The sequence below is a fragment of the Hyperoodon ampullatus genome (genome assembly GCF_949752795.1).
Source record: "Hyperoodon ampullatus genome assembly, chromosome: 14".
In the NCBI taxonomy this organism is placed as follows: domain Eukaryota; kingdom Metazoa; phylum Chordata; class Mammalia; order Artiodactyla; family Ziphiidae; genus Hyperoodon; species Hyperoodon ampullatus.
Window position 1 is genome coordinate 33,587,662 of NC_136927.1, and position 18,488 is coordinate 33,606,149.

General features: G+C 40.2%; 1 protein-coding gene across 2 annotated transcripts in view; it reads left to right on the top strand.

Moving 5' to 3' along the window:
- The window catches only part of MRTFB (myocardin related transcription factor B), a 127,103-nt gene that overhangs the window by 92,351 nt on the left and 16,264 nt on the right, over positions 1–18,488 (top strand). For both annotated transcript variants that reach the window (XM_079718450.1, XM_079718451.1), the window contains 3 exons: positions 9,283–9,417; positions 12,579–12,829; positions 17,734–17,866. In XM_079718450.1, the coding sequence (XP_079574576.1) occupies positions 9,283–9,417; positions 12,579–12,829; positions 17,734–17,866 (519 nt within the window). The remainder of the gene's footprint in view (positions 1–9,282; positions 9,418–12,578; positions 12,830–17,733; positions 17,867–18,488) is intronic.

Consider the following 18,488-nt stretch of genomic DNA (forward strand, 5'->3'; position numbering starts at 1 on the left):
ATAAATCTTTATTGAATATAACTGAGATGATGATAAATAATGGCCAACATCTGCTGGCCTTTACACTTACTTCAGTGTTGTTCAGGCACTGAACGACTTACTTCATATATATTATCTGGGGGCAGATATCATGAAAAAGCATCTATCTGGCCTGCAGGGGATTTGAACTAATGACTTTGTTCTTATTAGGCCAACAGTGTGAGATTCTTCTTAAGACTATTTTCCAGAACATCATCCTGTTTCATCCTGTTATGACTCATAGTGACAACTGGTATTTGTATTACCCAAGAAATAACATACATAACATTTTTTTCTCTACTATATAGTCTACTCAAGTAACATCATTCACTTACCAAAAATGAATAACAGTAATTTTAATATTTATTATGCTTCCACATTCTGGCCCCTAATGGTCACTTTAACTAACTTGTGAATCACCAACATGGTCACACAAAGGTTGTAATAGACATTCTACATGATTCTGGAGAATATAATAAATAATATGTGACAACTTTATAAAGAGGAGTGTATTTAAATAAGGTGGACATTGGCTCTAGGTTTTCCGAAGTTGATCCTAAAGTATTAATGAAATTTGTATGTTATGAAGTTACCACCAAAAGTAACAAATTCATTAATGATTAGAGTACTTGGTGATACTCTGACTAATCACCCTTCTGCTGTGTGGAATTATTTTAATAGTTGTAGTATTGGTTATAATTGAACTATTAAAAATTAGAAGTACTAAATAAATAGGCTCACATTGAGATTTTTGTGCATGTATTTGCATACTTAACACTGTGTCACTATAAAAGATACTGCACATCAACAATACAGCAGAATAGGAAGGTCCAGGCCCTCATTCTCTCACAGAAGCATTAAATAAACTACAGACTAACTAAAATAACTTTATAAGAGCTCTGAAAACCAGTCAGATATCTACACCAACCAAACACCCAATCAAGAAAAAGCCACATTTAAAAATGTAGAAAATGTCATGGTGTTTTCACTCACCCTTGCCCACACCCTTCCCAGCATGGCATAGTCAGAGGAAGTGGCCCGACACCCAGTTCCCTCCCTCAGGATGGAAGGAGTGGAGCAGAATTTGTTTGCAGTATTCTGGCCTGTTGGGGGCTGGCCAAGGGACTAGTTTCTGACTTGTTTGACTCAGAACTCAGACGGGGGAAAGTGCATAGTTTGGATCTCAGGCTAGCAGAAGCTGTAGAAGGTAGTGGCAGGAGCCACATCATATGAAAAACTGCAGACCCAGACACCTGAGGGCAGTAGATTGCAGGCCAAAGAATGCAGCAGAACTCTTTAAGGCCCTGAGAAGAAGCTAGGGTGAGACTCTGGGAAATTAAGACATTTAAAAGCAGCCATGCATGAGGGGAAATTTTTAAATTTAATAAACAGAACCAAGCAAAAAAAACATGCACTTAGGCCCAGACAGGACACATGCTCAGAAAAGACTTGACAAAACCTTAAGCCTCCACCCAGAGTTAATCCCAAGGCCCAGAGGCCCATAAAATTAGTGAAGGTCTTCAACAACAGTCTGCAAAGATTGTGAGAGGTGGATGTTTCTTCACATGCCCAATTTTAAACCAAAGATACAATGCCCCACCACCACCAAAAAACAAAAAGGCATACAAAAAACAGGGAAATACGGCCCATTCGAAGCAAGAAAATAATCTCCAGAAACTATCCCTGAAGAAACACACACATCAGACTTCCTAAACAAAGACTTTAACTGTCTTAAATATGCTCAAAAAGCTAAAGGAAAACACAAGCAATGAACTAAAGGAAATCAGGGAAACAATATATGAACAAAACGAGAATATCAACAGAAATTATTATTTTTTTATTATGGAGCTGAAAAATACACTAACTGAATTGAAAAATCCATTAGAGGGCTTCAACAGCAGACTCAGACAGCAAAAAATATCAGCAAACTTGAAGACAGGTCATTTGACATTATTGAGTCTGAGGACAAAAAGAATGAAGAAAAGTGAGCAGAGCCTAAGAGACTTATGGGATGCCATCAAGCAGATCAATATGGGCATTATGGGAGTCCAAGAGGAGAAGAGAGAGAAAGGGGCAGAGAAATTAATTGAAGAAATAATGACCCAAAGTTTTGCAAATTTGGGGCAAGACAAGGATATACAAATCCAAGAAGCTCAATGAATGCCAAAGAGAATAAACTCAAAGAGATCCACACTGAGACACATAAAAATCAAATTGTCAAAAGTCAGACAGAGAGGGCTTCCCTGGTGGCGCAGTGGTTGAGAGTCCGCCTGCCGATGCAGGGGATGCGGGTTCGTGCCCTGGTCTGGGAAGATCCCACATGCCGCGGAGCGGCTAGGCCCGTGAGCCATGGCCGCTGAGCCTGCGCGTCCGGAGCCTGTGCTCCGCAATGGGAGAGGCCACAACAGTGAGAGGCCCGCATACCGCAAAAAAAAAAAAAAAAAAAAAAAAAAAAAAAAAAAGTCAGACAGAATCTTGAAAGCAGCAAGGAAAGTCACTTATCACATATAAGAGGAAATCTCCCAGTAAGAATATCAGTGGATTTCTCAGCAGAAACACTGCAGGCCAGAAGACATATTGTGATGATATATCTAAGTGCTGAAAGAAAAAACTGTCAACCAAGAATTCTATATCCAGCAGAACTGTGCTTCAAAAATGAGGGAGAAATTAAAACAACAAAGCCAGACAAACAAAAATCAAAGGAGTTCATTATCATTAGACCTGCCCTGTAAGAAATGCTAGAGAGCCCTCAAGTTGAAATGAAAGGATGCTAGACAATAACTCAAAGCCATTCAGAAATATAAAGTCCTCTGGTTAAGGTAAATACATGGACAAATATAAGGAATGGTATTATTGTAATTTTGATGTATAACTCCACTTTTTATTTTCTACAGGATTTAAGTAACAAATGCACAAAAATTATAAATCTATGTTAATGGCTATATAATATATAATGATGTAATTAGTGACATAATATAAAGTGGGGAGACATGGCTGTAAGGTAGTTCTTGTAAATAACTGAAGCTGGTGTCAATATAGGTTAAATGTCATAGCTTTAGGATGTTATGTGTAATCCCTATGGTAACAACAAAGAAAATATCTATAGAATGTACACAAAGGAAATGAGAAAGGAATCACTACAAAAAATCAACCAAATACATAAATGGAAAGACATCTCACACTCACGGATTAGAAGACTTAATATTGTGGTGATGTCAGTACTACCCAAAAGCAATATACAGATTCGGTACAAATTCCTATCAAAATCCCAAGGACAATTTTTTGCAGAAGTGGAAAAATTTATTCTAAAATTCATATGGAATCTCAAGAGACCCCAAATAAGTCAAAACAGTCTTGAAAAAGAATAAAGTTGGAGGTCTCGTACTTCCTTATTTCAAACTTACTACAAAGCTACAGCAATCAAAACAGTGTGGTTCTGGCATGAAGACAGACATACAGACCAATGGAATAGAATAAAGAACCCAGAAATAAATCTTCACATATATGGTCAAATGATTTTAGACACAGTGTCAGGGTTACTCAATAGAAACAGGACAGTCTTTTCAACAAATGGTGTTAAGAAAATTGGATGTCCACAGGCAAAAGAATGAAGTTGGATCCTTACCTAACACCATATATGAAGATTAACTCAAAATGGACAAAGACCTAAACATAAGAGTTAGAACTATAAAACTCTTAGGGAAAAAACATAGGGGAAATCCTCATGACATTGGATTTGGCAATGCTCTCTTAGATATGACACCAGGAAACAAAAATAGATAATCAGGCTTCATCAAAATTAAAAACTGTGCAGGACTTCCCTGGTGGCACAGTGGTTAAGAATCCTTCTCGCAATGCAGGGGACACAGGTTCAAGCCCTGGTCTGGGAAGATCCCACATGCTGTGGAGCATCTAAGCCCATGTGCCATAACTATTGAGCCTGTGCTCTAGAGCCCATGAGCCACAACAACTGAGCCCGTGTGCTGCAACTACTGAAGCCTGCGTGCCTAGAGCCTGTGCTCCACAACAAGAGAAGCCACTGCAATAAGAAGCCTGTGCACCACAACAAAGAGCAGCCCCCACTTGCCGCAGCTAGAGAAAGCCTGCGCCCAGCAATGAAGACCCAACGCAGCCAAAAATAATTAATTAATTAATTAATTAAAAACTGTGCATCAAAGCACACTATCAACTGAGTGAAAAGCAACCCACAGAATGGGAGAAAATATTGGCAAATCATGTATCTGATAAGGGGCTAATATCCAGAATATATAAAGAACTCCCACAAATCAACAACAAAAACTATAAATAACCTGATTTTAAAATGGGCTAAGGACTTTAACAGACATTTCTTCAAAGAGGATATATAAAGACCAACAAGCATATGAAATGATGCTCATCATCACTAATCACTAGAGAAATGAAAATCAAAACCACAATGAGATATCACCTCATACCGTTAGAATATCAAAAAGAACAGAAATTAAGTTCTCAGCAAGGATCTGGAAAAATTGGAACCCCTGTGCACTGTTGGTGGAATTGTGAAATAAATGGTGCAAATGGCTATAGAAAATGGTATGGCAGTTCCTCAAAAAGTTAAAAATAGAATTACCATATAATCCAACAATTCCACTTCTGGGTTTATGGCCAGAAGAACTGAAAGCAGGGACTTGAACAGCAATTTGTACACCCATGCTCATAGCAGCATTATTTACTATTTGGCTATTATTTAATAGCCAAAAGGGAGAAGTAACCCATGTGTCCATTGACGAATGGATAAACAAAATGTGGTTCACATTCAGCAGAGTATTATTCAGCCTTAAAAAGAAGGGAATTCTGACACAAGCTACAACATGGATGAACCTTAAGGACATTATGCTAAGTGAAATAAGCCAGTCACAGAAAGAAAAATGTATGATTCCATTTATATTAGATACCTAGAGTAGTTAAATTAATAGATACAGGAAGTAGATGGTGGTTGTCAGGGGCTGCGGGGAGGGAAGAATGGAATATTGTTTAGTGAGCAGAGTTTCAGTTTGGGGTGATGAAGTTCTGGAAATGGATAGTGGTAATGGTTGCAGAACAACGTGGATGTATGTAATGACATACAGTTACACACTTTAAAATGGTTTGATTGGTAAATTTTATGCTATGTACATTTTACCACAATTTTAAAAAAATAATCGAATTTTTAAAATGAGGGATACATGAAGGCTCAGTACTAATCAGGTATTCAAGTACCAACTAAAAGTCTACTAGCTATTGTGCCAGTGGTGCTGCGCAGCATGTGGAACTCCCCCGACCAGGGATTGAACCTGTACCCCCTGCATTGGAAGCGCAGTCTTTTCTTTTTTTTTTTTTTTAACTTTTTAATTTATATTGGAGTATAGCCGATAAACAATGTTGTGATAGTTTCAGGTGCATAGCAAAGTGACTCAGCCATACGTATACATGAATACATTCTCCCCCAGACTTCTTTCCCATCCCAGCTGCCACATAACATGGAGCAGAGTTCCCTGTGCTCTACAGTAGGTCCTTGTTGGTTATCCTTTTTAAATACAGCAGTGTGTACATGTCAATCCCAAACTCCCTAACTATCCCTTCCCTTCACCCTTCCCCGCCGGTAACCTTAAGTTCATTCTCTAAGTTTGTGAGTCCATTTCTCTTTTGTAAATATGTTCATTTGTATCATTTCTTTTTAGATTCCCCATATAAGTGATATCATATGGTATTTGTCTTTCTCTGTCTGACTTACTTCACCCAGTATGACAATCTCTAGGTCCATCCATGTTGCTGCAAATGGCATTATTTCATTCCTTTTTTTTATGGCTGAGTAATATTCCATTGTATATGTATACTACATCTTTTTTATCCATTCCTCTGTTGATGGGAAGCTCAGAGTCTTAACCACTGGACCACAGGGAAGTGCGTGCCAGTAGATTTTAATGTTCAGCTACTTGTTCTATAAATGAAACACTTAAACTTATAACTGTATATTACAGAAACAAGGGGTAATGCTAGGTGATATGTTTTAACAAAGCTAGAATTTTACATAAAATGTCCATCCACTAAATATACAAAGCATATGTTTTTGATTTGTATTCAACTCATTCATTTTATTTGAGGATTGGAATATGGAAATATTTAAAGAATAACTGCATCTTGAATTTCTAATTTGCATACTGCCATCTTAATTAAGATCTCTGCTACATCCTAAATTAAAAACACATTTATTGTAGATTTGAAATCTACAGTACAAAAAAGTTTTGTTTTTAAATAGCTAGTTTCTATCCCTCTAGACTGCATAAAGAAATTCTAATAAAAAAGGAACTTACCAGAGAAGAATGATTGGTCTTTGGCAAATGTATCATCTTTTCAGAAGGAGCCAGTGCAGATACCTGAAATATTATAAAACTCTAATCAGCTTAAACGTTTGCTCTTTTTTCTTTTGTAGCAGAACTTTTCCATAGTAATTTCTAATAAGAGAAAGATCAGTCTTTAGAATTTGAAGTGCTTTCTTTTGAGTTTTATTTAAAGCATAAATATCCACTGGTAAACAACGTTTTCCTGACATTTCCTTTCATGGTGTTATGATGACAAAGAACCGTTGTCATGAGACAAAGTTATGGTGAGAACAGTGTATCAGATCCAGTAAAACAAAGCACAGTTTGAAGCTTTTTTGTTTCTTTGGAGAAAAGATCATTTTGAGATTAAATTTTGATAGTCCATAAGGTGAATTTAGATCTTGGTGTCAATTTAAACATATTTAAAGGACTCTTTTAAGATTTTAACATATTGCTCAACTTACTGAGGAACAAAATAAGTGTAGTATCCTCTATGCCTTGGATATTCTTGTGGTCCTTTTTGGAATACTATCATTTGAAAAATATTAATATTTAGACTTTGGGGGTAATTCTCGCCACTAGAATTCTAACATTTAGATATGATCTAAGATTGGAGTGGGGGCAGGGGGCGGTCCTTTCTAAGGCACATAAAAAAGATCAGCAAAATGTAAAGAAGCGTTTAGATATTTCTCCCTTTTTAACCAGAATTTATCTTCAGATTAGGTAAAGTTAACAATCGGTGTATCTCAGTTGAGCTATTCTTGTATTATGCTGAAGTCTGTGGTTTTCTGGGTAGCAGAGTCACACTAAAATACCAAAGAAGCTAATAAGGTGGGAGTATTAGTAATCAAGGATGAAGTCAGTTAGGCAAAGTCTAGAAATATAGGCCAAACGTTTTCATAAATATTACAGCTGATACCACATTCACGTACCTGGTTATTTTTCAGATTATTAAGACTGCTCTCCAATAAATCATTACTATCATTATCAGTCAGCAGGGTCTGGGCTGGTAAAAATAGCTTGCCAGGTTAGTAGAATTTATTTGCAAGGAAATATATACATATCTATATTTCAGAATTCAAATATCTGGTTCTCCTTCACATGCCAACTATTTAATAGCCAAAGAATGTTCTTCCCCTGCGTGAAAACTGACCCAGAGGGGCTTCCCTGGTGGCGCAGTGGTTGAGAGTCCGCCTGCCGATGCAGGGGACACGGGTTCGTGCCCCGGTCCGGGAAGATCCCACATGCCGTGGAGCGGCTGGGCCTGTGAGCCATGGCTGCTGAGCCTGTGCGTCCGGAGCCTGTGCTCCGCAACGGGAGAGGCCACAACAGTGAGAGCCCTGCATATCGCAAAAAAAAAAAAAAACTGACCCAGAGATAAGTATCCTCGTGTCCAAAAAAAGTACAAAATGAAAGGAAAACAAATTACATAAAACCATATCCCTTAAAGCAGGGATCAGCTGGCCGTCATCGTTCACTGCACATCTCAGAGGTTCACTGAGGAGCTGGCTGTCTCGGGGCTGTTTGGGGACAGACGTCACCTTGGAACATAGGTGTCAAGACTCCTGGAGGAGTTCCTTCATTTCTGTTTGAAAATGAAATTGAGTGTGTCCATCTTTAAAAAGTCAAATCTTCTATACCATCAACACTTACTAACAGTTACTTAAAAATCGAAATCAGTGGCAAAATGAAAACAAAGCTCAGGGAGAGAGGCGACATGGGCATGGACAGTCAACTGCACCCACACACATCTCCCAGGCTCAGCGGGGCCGGAGGGCGTGACCCAGCATGAGTAACGCCACCAGGAATTTCCATTCACCCATTAAACAAATATTTATTGAGTAACTAGTATGTGCCAAGCATCATATTTCTTGCTGCTAATAGCCCTCTGAGTTTTCAGGTCATTTATTTTAAGGAGGGAAAATACAGTTTGCTATTTTTTAAACCCAAGTGCTTCAACAAGAGAACAGATTTTGATTATTATAATGAATTGGACAGTTGTTCTGGGAAGTGGAAATGAAAAGCCATTTTCCTTTAAGATAAGGCTGTTGGGTCCAAGTAGCAATCAGTGCAACGTTTAACTGATTTATTACAATAGTACTATCTCTTTCCAGTAAGTGAATACTTAAAATCTACTTAAAGAAGATTGCTAGTGGGAATAGTCTCTTGGGTTGTTGATGCTTCCTTCATTAATATACGACCCCACATTGAGATTCAGTAATTGCTTATTTTGGCCTAGGCAACGAATTCACTTCTTGCTTTAAGTGTGAAGGGACTGTCAATGCACAGGTCAATCCTATCAATATATTCTTCAGGTTTTCTCCTGCTGCAAGAAATGGGAGGGGCGGAGGGCGATGGGATGGTTGACAAGAGTGCTGGTCAGGTTTGGAGATGGGAACAGAAGCTGTAAAGCACATTGAAGGACACATGCATGGAGTGGGCCTCCAGGAAGTGGAAGCTTTCTTACCAGAGGCTTCCTGACGGTGGATCTGGGGTGTGGTCGAGCGGATTCATAGACTAAATATCATATCTGAATTAGCCCAGATTAGTGTGACCTATAGGGCAAGAAAACCTTTCAAGTACCATGTACTGTTTTGATCATTTTTACAGGAGTCTTGGACTTTTTTTCTGCCAAAAAAGGACAGTTCTGGCCATATTTCTGAGAAAACACTAGAGTTTTGTCAATCTATCCTTATTTAGCTTTAGCTTTTCATTGCTATCGGGGCAAAGACTAAATCATTGGCTCGACGGATGTAAAGCATGTTATTCCACCATCTGGGTCTCAGACATAATACTATATTTTTCTTTTGTTTCTTTTCTAGTGGACTTCTTAAAAAATGAGGTCATTCCCTTATAATTTTGGTTTTTCTCTTTTCACTGTCATTGATTTCACAGACTTGTCCCTTTCTGCCTTTTCCACCAGTTTACTTCAGTGTCCCCAGCAGTTCCTGAATTCTTGAAAACGCCTACTGCAGACCAGCCCCCCACACGGTCCACAGCGCCTGTCCTCCCCACCACCACCGTGTCCTCAGCAAAGCCTGGGCCAGCACTGGTGAAGGTGGGTACCCTGCATGCATGCCGCTTTGAGCGTCTTTACCTTCAACTGTGGTGTGTAGCCCTGAGCACAGAGGACAAAGGCTGTGTCCATGTTGCCTGGGCTGCCTTTTAGCCTGAAGCCTTGAAAACAAAACCACTGAAGGACTTGCTCACCCAGGCCTTCATAACTGAAACCACCACCACCTTCAACAAATGACCTCTCGTTCGATGGTCACAGAAGAACAGCACAAAATTCAGTCTGTATAAATGACTGCAGCAGTGCAGAAAGACTTTAGGAATCATTTTATCAGCAGTTCCCAATTCTGCTTCCACCCAGGCCACTAAGATGAAACAAACAAGGGAGAGAGAGGGAGAGTCTGTAGCACTTGGGATTCATGAATCTCACAAGCAGATGCCTGTAATGGTAACGTGATTTTGGGCTTTATACACAAGGTCAGACTCAGTGGTAATGCAGATATGTGACAGGTTAAAGGTTTTTGAGAAGCAAATACATTTTTTTGATTTAGCAGATTTGGCCTGATACAGCTTGATTTGTTCTTCAGATAAGCTGCAGATTTGTGGCACTGTTCCGTGCATTTTACTTGGTCAAAATAATTCAGTCAGAAGTTCCGAGGAAGATTAAAATTTTCAATATATAATATATTTTTTAAGTTTTTTAACGTGTATTTAGAACTGGTAAATAAAGGGGGGGTGTTATAAACTGAGGAATAGTTAAATCATTTCAGATGTGACTTTTGCCAAAACTAGCAGAACACAGATCTCAAACTTTTAGAACTAAAAAAGAACCTCAGAGGGCTAGCTAAGCCTCTCAGCACCTTTCAGATGAGGAGACTGAGGCCCAAAGAAGTGAGGAAGTGACAAGGCCAGAAGGATCCCGTCTCCGAATCTCAGTCTGGCCTTCATCCTTCCTTCCCAGTTAGCCGTTGCAGCACTCCTGGAAGGCAGCTAGCCTGGGGCGTGTTCCTCACTCCCCTCGTCCCCAGGACCTGTGCTTGTCCTGACCTCCCTGGAGAGAAGGCACTTTCGTTCATCCGTGTGCCCAGGTGTCCATGCCTTCAGGGCACATACCAGTGTATTTCACCAGAAATCCCAAAGGGTGGCAAGTGTAATTGTGCCAATAAAATCAGCTCTTACCTCCTCTTCCCACAACCCCCAGCGTGTCCCACCAATAGCACAAAGGGGGTTCGAATGCCAACCCGTCTTTCCCTGCAGATACTGAGAATTTGTTCACTGCCTCTCCTGGTCTCTGAATTTCTGCTCCTCACTAGTGTCTGTCTTTAAGGAGGGCATTAGTTCTAGAGCAAAAGGCATTGTTTAAGAATGTGAGACCGAGGGGTTGAGTAGACTATCATGGGAACTCTGCCAGTAGAGGAAAGGATAGGTACACATTAGGAAACAGACCACAATTCTTTGGGGTTTTTCTATGAAGAAAGCTATTTTCCATTCTCAGTCCTAAGAGAATAGACATGTGCAGGCTAACAGGTAACAGCCAATTTAGTCTGAGGAATGCTGGTTATTATATTTCTGTCCCCTTCCTGACTGTGTCTGGGTCCGTTGTTTTATTACATAACAATTATAGTCAACCATTCTTAACCCAGACCCCATTCATTTTATGATCAGTCTGAAAAGATTAGAAATAAAATTTATTATTGATAAAATAAGCAGATGACAGTGAATTGATTAATATTGTGAGATTGTAGGAGGAGGCTGTTTTAGCGACAAGAATATTTTCTAACATTGTGATGTATTTTAAGTGCCTGATAATTCAAGTGATTTCTAATTAGCATACACATTTATCATTCATTAATTCAGCAGATATTTATAGAGCACCTTCTGTGTGCACCAGAAGGTGCCAGCCAGGTGCTCTTCTGGGTACGAGGAGTAGATAAAGCAGTGAAGAAAACATCACAGTACCTCCGCCTTGGATAGGAGCTGGAGGTGAACAGACATAAAACACAGAGTGTGCCGGGTGGTGAAGAATAAAGCCAAGATCGGGGATGGAGGCAAGGGGAGACGTTTCTGTTTTAAATAGAGTGCTCTGGTGAAATAAGCAGATGACATTTGGGCAGAGATCTAAAGGGGGTGAGGGAGTAGCTGTGAGGACATCTGTGGGCAGAAAATTGAATGTCACTGAACAAGGAAGCCAGTTCAACTGAAGAGAGATGGCCAAGCAGTAAAAAGTAAATATTAATAGTGACGATTTCTGATATACAGAATATGGTGATTTTTCTTTTCTTCTTTATTTCTGTTTTCTGGGGGGTTTTGCAATGTCCTAATTCTTTGAATGTGAACTTATATAACATGATCACACTGATAGCTATATTTAATTTAGTACTTCTCAAAGTCTTCTTACTAAGTTGAGTATTTTACCTAAAGCATCTTAGAAATAATTTTCTATACCTTGTTGTTTTGTGCTGTTTTGTTTTGTTGGTGGACTTTTTTTTCCAGATGGAGTTATCTTACAATTTGAATACTAAAAAGTAAAAAGTGATCCGATAACTTATGAATGGAGGAGGTGAAAAGAATCAGAAAAGTCATCTGATTCTTAATCATAAGACAGGGTCTCACACCCCATTTTCAAAATAAAAATGTAATATTTTTGAAATTTTTAAAAAGATTCATATTCACATTACTCTGTATTTTTTCTGCGTATTTGCCATAGAAATTCATGGCTTTATATTCTGCTTTATTCTCATTAGAAGCATTTTTCTGCTTTTACATATTCACCATAGATTTTTTTTAATGACCGTAAAATATGACATAGTTATGGTGAAGTATACTTAATCTTTTCCCTATTGTATATTTAATGTGAGACCTGCTTTTCACTAGGAGATAGTATATGTAAGTACTAGGCAATATCTACACAGGAGACCCAAAGTAAATGTTTGTTAAACTTGAATAGATAATGCTGAGCTGAGCATCTTGCCCTTAGTCTAAGGGACCAATGCATCAGGAGAAGTAAGTCCTTAGGAGCAAGATTTTTGGTCACAGGGAGTACTCAGATGTTCTCACAGCTCTTGAAATGTATTTAGTATATTGCTCTCCAGAGCAGCGACACTGATTTCCAAGGTGCGTTGCATTTTCTTTTCAAATCAGTTAGGCACACAGTACAATGGATTGCATTCTCTTAGAATTTTCTTACTGTCTTTTTCTCGAAAATAGCAAAGCCATCCCAAGAATCCAAATGACAAGCACCGTAGCAAAAAGTGCAAGGACCCGAAGCCCCGGGTGAAGAAGCTGAAGTACCACCAGTACATCCCGCCAGATCAGAAGGGGGAGAAGAGCGAGCCGCCCATGGACTCCAACTACGCCCGGCTGCTCCAGCAGCAGCAGCTCTTCCTGCAGCTGCAGATCCTCAGCCAGCAGCAGCAGCAGCACTACAACTACCAGACCATCCTGCCTGCACCACTCAAGTACGGGCTGGGGTCGAGGCCGGCTCCGTAAAGCAGGGTGGACTGTGGTTGTTTATGAGGGGCCATTAGTTGCTAGAGGTTGGATGTTGTGATTTACTTGTGCTCAGTGATTCTTTTCATTTTATTACCATCAAAGCTCACACAGTGTCTGAAGTCAGCACAGTGAGAATAGCCTCCCTTCCAGTCCATTTTTTGTCCTCCAGAACAGGTTCTGAACTTTTCAAGTTAGAAATGACTTTTCACAATTATTCATCCAGGAAAGATCTGCCTGTTCTTTACCTGAATAGTATTAGATGCTATGAGAAAAGCATAAAAAGTGTAAACCTGGTGGGCTTCCCTGGTGGCACGGTGGTTGAGAGTCAGCCTGCTGATGCAGGGGACACGGGCTCGTGCCCCAGTCCGGGAAGATCCCACATGCCGCGGAGTGGCTGGGCTCGTGAGCCATGGCCACTGAGCCTGCGCGTCCAGAGCCTGTGCTTCCCAACGGGAGAAGCCACAACAGTGAGAGGCCTGCATACCACAAAAAAAAAAAAAAAAAAAAAAAAAAGTGTAAACCTGGTATAAACAGTTTAAAAAAAGGACAGAGGAGCATAAAAGCTGGAGGCTGCAGTGGTCAGGGAAAGCTTTATGAAAAAGGCAGGATATTTACATGGGAAAGGGCCTGAAACTTGGGAAGGAGCCTTCCAAGCAAAGAGGAATGATCTGAGTGCAAGTATAGAGCAAACAATGCCTATTTATTACATGGTGAGGAAAAAGAGACTGAATAAAGAATGTGGTTAGTTTTTAAGAAAAGTGGAAGACAGATTTGAGTAGAGCCAATGTCTAGAGGAACATGAAGTTGGGATGACTTTAATCTTGATACAGTGGATGTTTCAGAGGGCCACAGTGACATGGTAAAATCAAAATGCATGAAAGAACAGTTTGACGCCAGTATTGGAGGGGAGTCTGGCCATTGGAAAACCAGTTAGAAACTCTGCGATAAAGTAGATGCAAGAAGTTGAAAGGGCACTGATAATGGGAAGGCAGGAACAGGTGACAGATGTTTCAAAAGACAGTAAAAGGTCTTGGTGAGCGATAACTGTGAAGAAGGAACGTATTTCCAAAGTTTGAGCCCAATCAGGAGGGACAGAAGGGAGTAAGTTCTGACGATTTCTGAGACTGAATTCATAGCAGGACGTGCACAGCTAATTTTAATTATGTACTAGAGGAAATCTCTAGATAACAAATCCTCGGTACACTTTTCTGGGAAACAGATAAAAATGCAAGGACTCTGTCCTTCATTTCATTCACTTTTCAGGAAAAAGGAATATTTACAGTCAACTCGAGAAAAGGAACTCTAGAAAAAGATCCAAAATCTCATGACAGGGAAAAATGATACTCTGTGATCCATGCACTCAGTTTATGATTACATGATCTATAGAAGCTTTACTTCTGTTTGCTACACGTAGGCTGAGCACTCCTCCATGGACAGCCCCTATTTTCTCGGAGTAGAAAAGGATTAAGACTTACTAAAAAGCTTCTCTTTAAGAAATATCTCCTCATATGCTAATAATTATCAATTCACTTTTTTCTTGTAAGATACAAATATCTTGAGGAAGATTAGACCTATTAGTCATTCAGACCTTCCTGTGAAGTACTTAAATCGAAAACATCAGGGCACAGAGATGAAGGAAGAAAGAATTTTTGTAGCATGTTATTATTTTAAGAGCAAGCAGGCCTGAGAGAGCTGTTGACATTGGAAGGGACCCAGGGAAGGCCAGAGAACTGGACGAGTATCAAAGACAAACCACCGCTGCTTTACAGCTTCGTCCAGGACCCAGGGAGGCGGCCCCCACCGTCACCACCACTGGGCACCAGTGAGGATAACGGCAACGGTGGCTCACATGTAGGTGCCACTTTCGGTGCCTGACCATGTGCTCAGCATCCTCCTCCTCACAGTGACTCTCAGAGGAGTTGATGTTATTCCTGACCCCGTTCCCTGATGAGGAAACTTAACTGAAAATCACATAAAAGGTGGTGTCTGTCCATGAAATAGTCTTTTCTGTAATGCAAGAAATTGTCTGTATGGGGCCAACTTTGTAGATGGGAAGAAAACATCTGAGGTGTGAGGTACCTGAACTCTGAAGTTCTTTGTCTTTCCGTGAAGGCTTCAGTCCCCCTCTCCTCCTCAGACATTCCTGCCACTGAAGTAACCAAGCCTCCTGCCCCAGGAAGGCATCATCCAAAAAGATCCAAGAACTAGGAGGAAGAAGGAGCCCCCATTTTTGTGTCTTATTGCACCAGCCAAAGAGGGAAAGCCAGTTTTATTTAATTTCCAGGTCCTAAAAATGGAGATGTTATTTTCTAACACATTGTTTCTTTTTACCAAAATTCCATACAAGAAACTGAATGTGGCAGTTCTCTAGTGCCCGCAGTGGTGGAATTTTACTGATAACACAGCCCTTTGGTATCTTGGAAGAAGCAAGAGCCTGAAGACATGGGGCTTTAGTCCCAGAGTGGCCACACGCTGACGGAAAGGAAGGGTCCTAGAGGGTCTCTGGACCTCAGCATCCTCAGCTACACAGTGATCACATTCATCAGGCATCCATCCCCCTTTTCTCCCTCTGGTTGATTTGGGGAAAAAAATAGACCAACTTATTTCAGTTATTTTAAAAGTTGAATTCAACACTGTACTGTTAATCATAGTAACAAGTAGAGTATTGTAGAATCTCAACCAAAAAGACAGCGTGAATAGAATAATTAATTTAAATCGTGCATTCTCAAGGAGAGCCTGTCATTCGCAAAGGAGCAAAAGTTCCTTGGAGGGAATTTTACACTTTTTATTTAATAAAGCATAGACCTACATACATAGTATGTGGACAAAAATGCAGTACATCTACGGTATTAAAATTTCATAGGGAGAGTGATTAGGGAAAAAAATGTCTAAAAAGGCTTCTCGGGGGGACAATAATGAATATAAGGCTGAGAAACAATGATTAAAATAAAATGTTTTCGTAATTCTAAAATAAGATTTAAAAGTTGAATTTTTAGAAAGAATAGTCATACATTTTCAAATATTTGTCATTTCCTCCAACTTCAAGAAACTTCATTTCGAATACTTCAAGTATTTAATTTCAGCAAAATGCAGGCAGGTTTAAAAAGACTCAAATGTATGTCAAGAATTAGCTGTTGACAAGGCCAGAACTGGCTTCAAACACAGGCTTCCTAAAACCCATTTGAGAAAGCTCATCCAGCCATGGACCTCGCCCCATAGGCACCATGACCTAGATCCCTATTTCAGAACGTGGAATTCAAGGTCTCTTTGGCTTCAGTACCAAAGCTTACATTGACAGTAAAGCCTGAGGCTGCACTGGAATCGGCTGTACAGTATCAACCACCATGTGCACCTTTCTTTAATGAATATCAACCAGCCAGAAAAGGAAATGCCATTGTTGCCAGGAGTATTACAGTCGGAAGGGGTTGGGAGGACCTGGCTTCGACATGGAAAGGAGTTTAGGGAAATTAGTGCAACAGATTCACCAATATTTTTTGTTTTTGTTTTTGTTTTTGTTTTTTTTGCGGTACGCGGGCCTCTCACCGTCGTGGCCTCTCCTGTTGCGGAGCACAGGCTCCGGACGCGCAGGCTCAGAGGCCATGGCTTACAGGCCTAGCTGCTCCGTGGCATGTGGGATCTTCCCAGACCGGAGCACGAACCCGTGTCCCCTGCATCGGCAGGCGGACTCTCAACCACTCCGCCACCAGGGAAGTCCTCACCAATATTTTTAAAATAAGCTTTTAAAAATGTAGTATATGGTAGAGAAGTCCATAAATCATAAGTGAAAATTGATGCCAAAGTAAGCACACTCCTGTAACCACCTAAATCAAGAAATGGAGCACTGTCAGTTCCATTACCACTACCTTGCATCCCCCTCAGTGACTATCCTGACTTCTGTCCCATAGATCAGTTCTGCTCAACATTATGTTTGTGAGATGCGTCTTTCCTGATGCAGACAGCAGCAGTTAATTTTTATTATTGTCTATTCTGTAATTCATACCTAATGAGGTTAAGCACTTGTTCACATATTTATCGACCATTTGGATATACTTTCTTGTGATATGCTTGTTCACGATTTTCCCAATTTCCCATTGGGCTTTTCTTTTTCTTACTAATTTGCAAGACTTCTGTGTGTATTCTAGATGAGGCTTTTGTCAGAAAGAACGTATTACAAAATCTTCTCCTGGGGCTTGACTTTTCACCCTCTGAAAGATATCCTATTTAATGAGTACTTTTTGTGTCCTGTCTAAGAAATCTTTGCTTATCAAAGGCTATGAAGATATTATCCTAAGTTTTCTTCTCAAAGTTTGTTTTCCAATTCACATTTAGGTTTTGGGATGGTGTGAGGGTAGGGGTTGATCAGAAGCCCTGTTCTGCTCTGTGAGAATATCCAGTTTAGGCTGTTAGCACTTATGAGAAGAACTACCCTTTCTCCACCACACTGCAGTGCCGCCTTTGTGATGACTTGAGGGTCCTTGTACGTGGGGGTCTGTTTCTGGATTCTCTCATCTCTCCCATTTGTCTGTTGTTCTGACCTTGCATCAGCATCACCGTAAGTTTTGGTATCTGGTGGTATGATGCTTCCAGCTTTGCTTTTTTACTTCAAAGATGTCATGGCCGTTCTTGGTTCTTTGCATTTCCATATAAAGCTTTGAATCACCTTCTAAATTTCTACCAAGCAAGCAAACAACACACAAAACCTGCAGGGATTCTGACTGGGGTCTAATTTGACTGACGTCTTTACCATATTGAGTCTGCCAATCCATGACCAGGTATTTTTCTCTTCCTAAGTTAACAGATTGTTAGCAGGAGCAATGTCAGTCCCAGAAATTATGTTATTAGAAGCTCTAACTTTCTTTTTCTTTTGAAGGCCACTCAATGACAAGAATAACAACAGTGGGAATCCAGCTTTGAACAACACCACGTCTAACACGCCAAGACAGAATACATCTGCTCCTATGAGAAAGCCAGGGCCTCTGCCTTCTAGCTTGGATGACTTAAAGGTGATCATTGCAAGTGGGGTTTCTTCACCCATAAGTACCACAAAAATGTAAATGATTTTCCAGATTTGCCTAGCAGGTGTAGGTAGTTCCTAATAGATATTCACCTTTACCACCAATAGGATAACCTTTATAGAGGTACTTTCTTTCTGCGTCCATTAAGTTTCCTTTAAAATGACCAGGAATAAATCTCCATTTATTGAGCAAATGCCATGTGCAAGCACCACACCACTCCTGACTCCAGAAGCGGATTTTTTTCTTCCCTATTCGTTGCCAAGTTTGGGAGAAGCAGGAAAATGTAGCAGTTAAGAACGTGATCTCCAGGGCCATCCTTCCTGGGTTCTACCCCCGCTCAGCCTTCTGTTATCTGCAGTAGTTTGCACTAGTGACGCACCCTCTCCCCATCTGTAAAACGGGAATAATACTACCTGGACCTCATGTGAAGATTAACTGAAAGAATAAAGCACTTCTGGCAGCGTCTGGCACATGGTAATTACTCAATAAATGTAACTGTTAGCATCATCATTTCTGGTAATCTTTTGATCTAGTAAAGGAATTACCCTCTAATAACCCTTGCTTTATCACTGGCCTTTCAAGTCCTTTAGGTCTACAGCTCTGTGTGTTT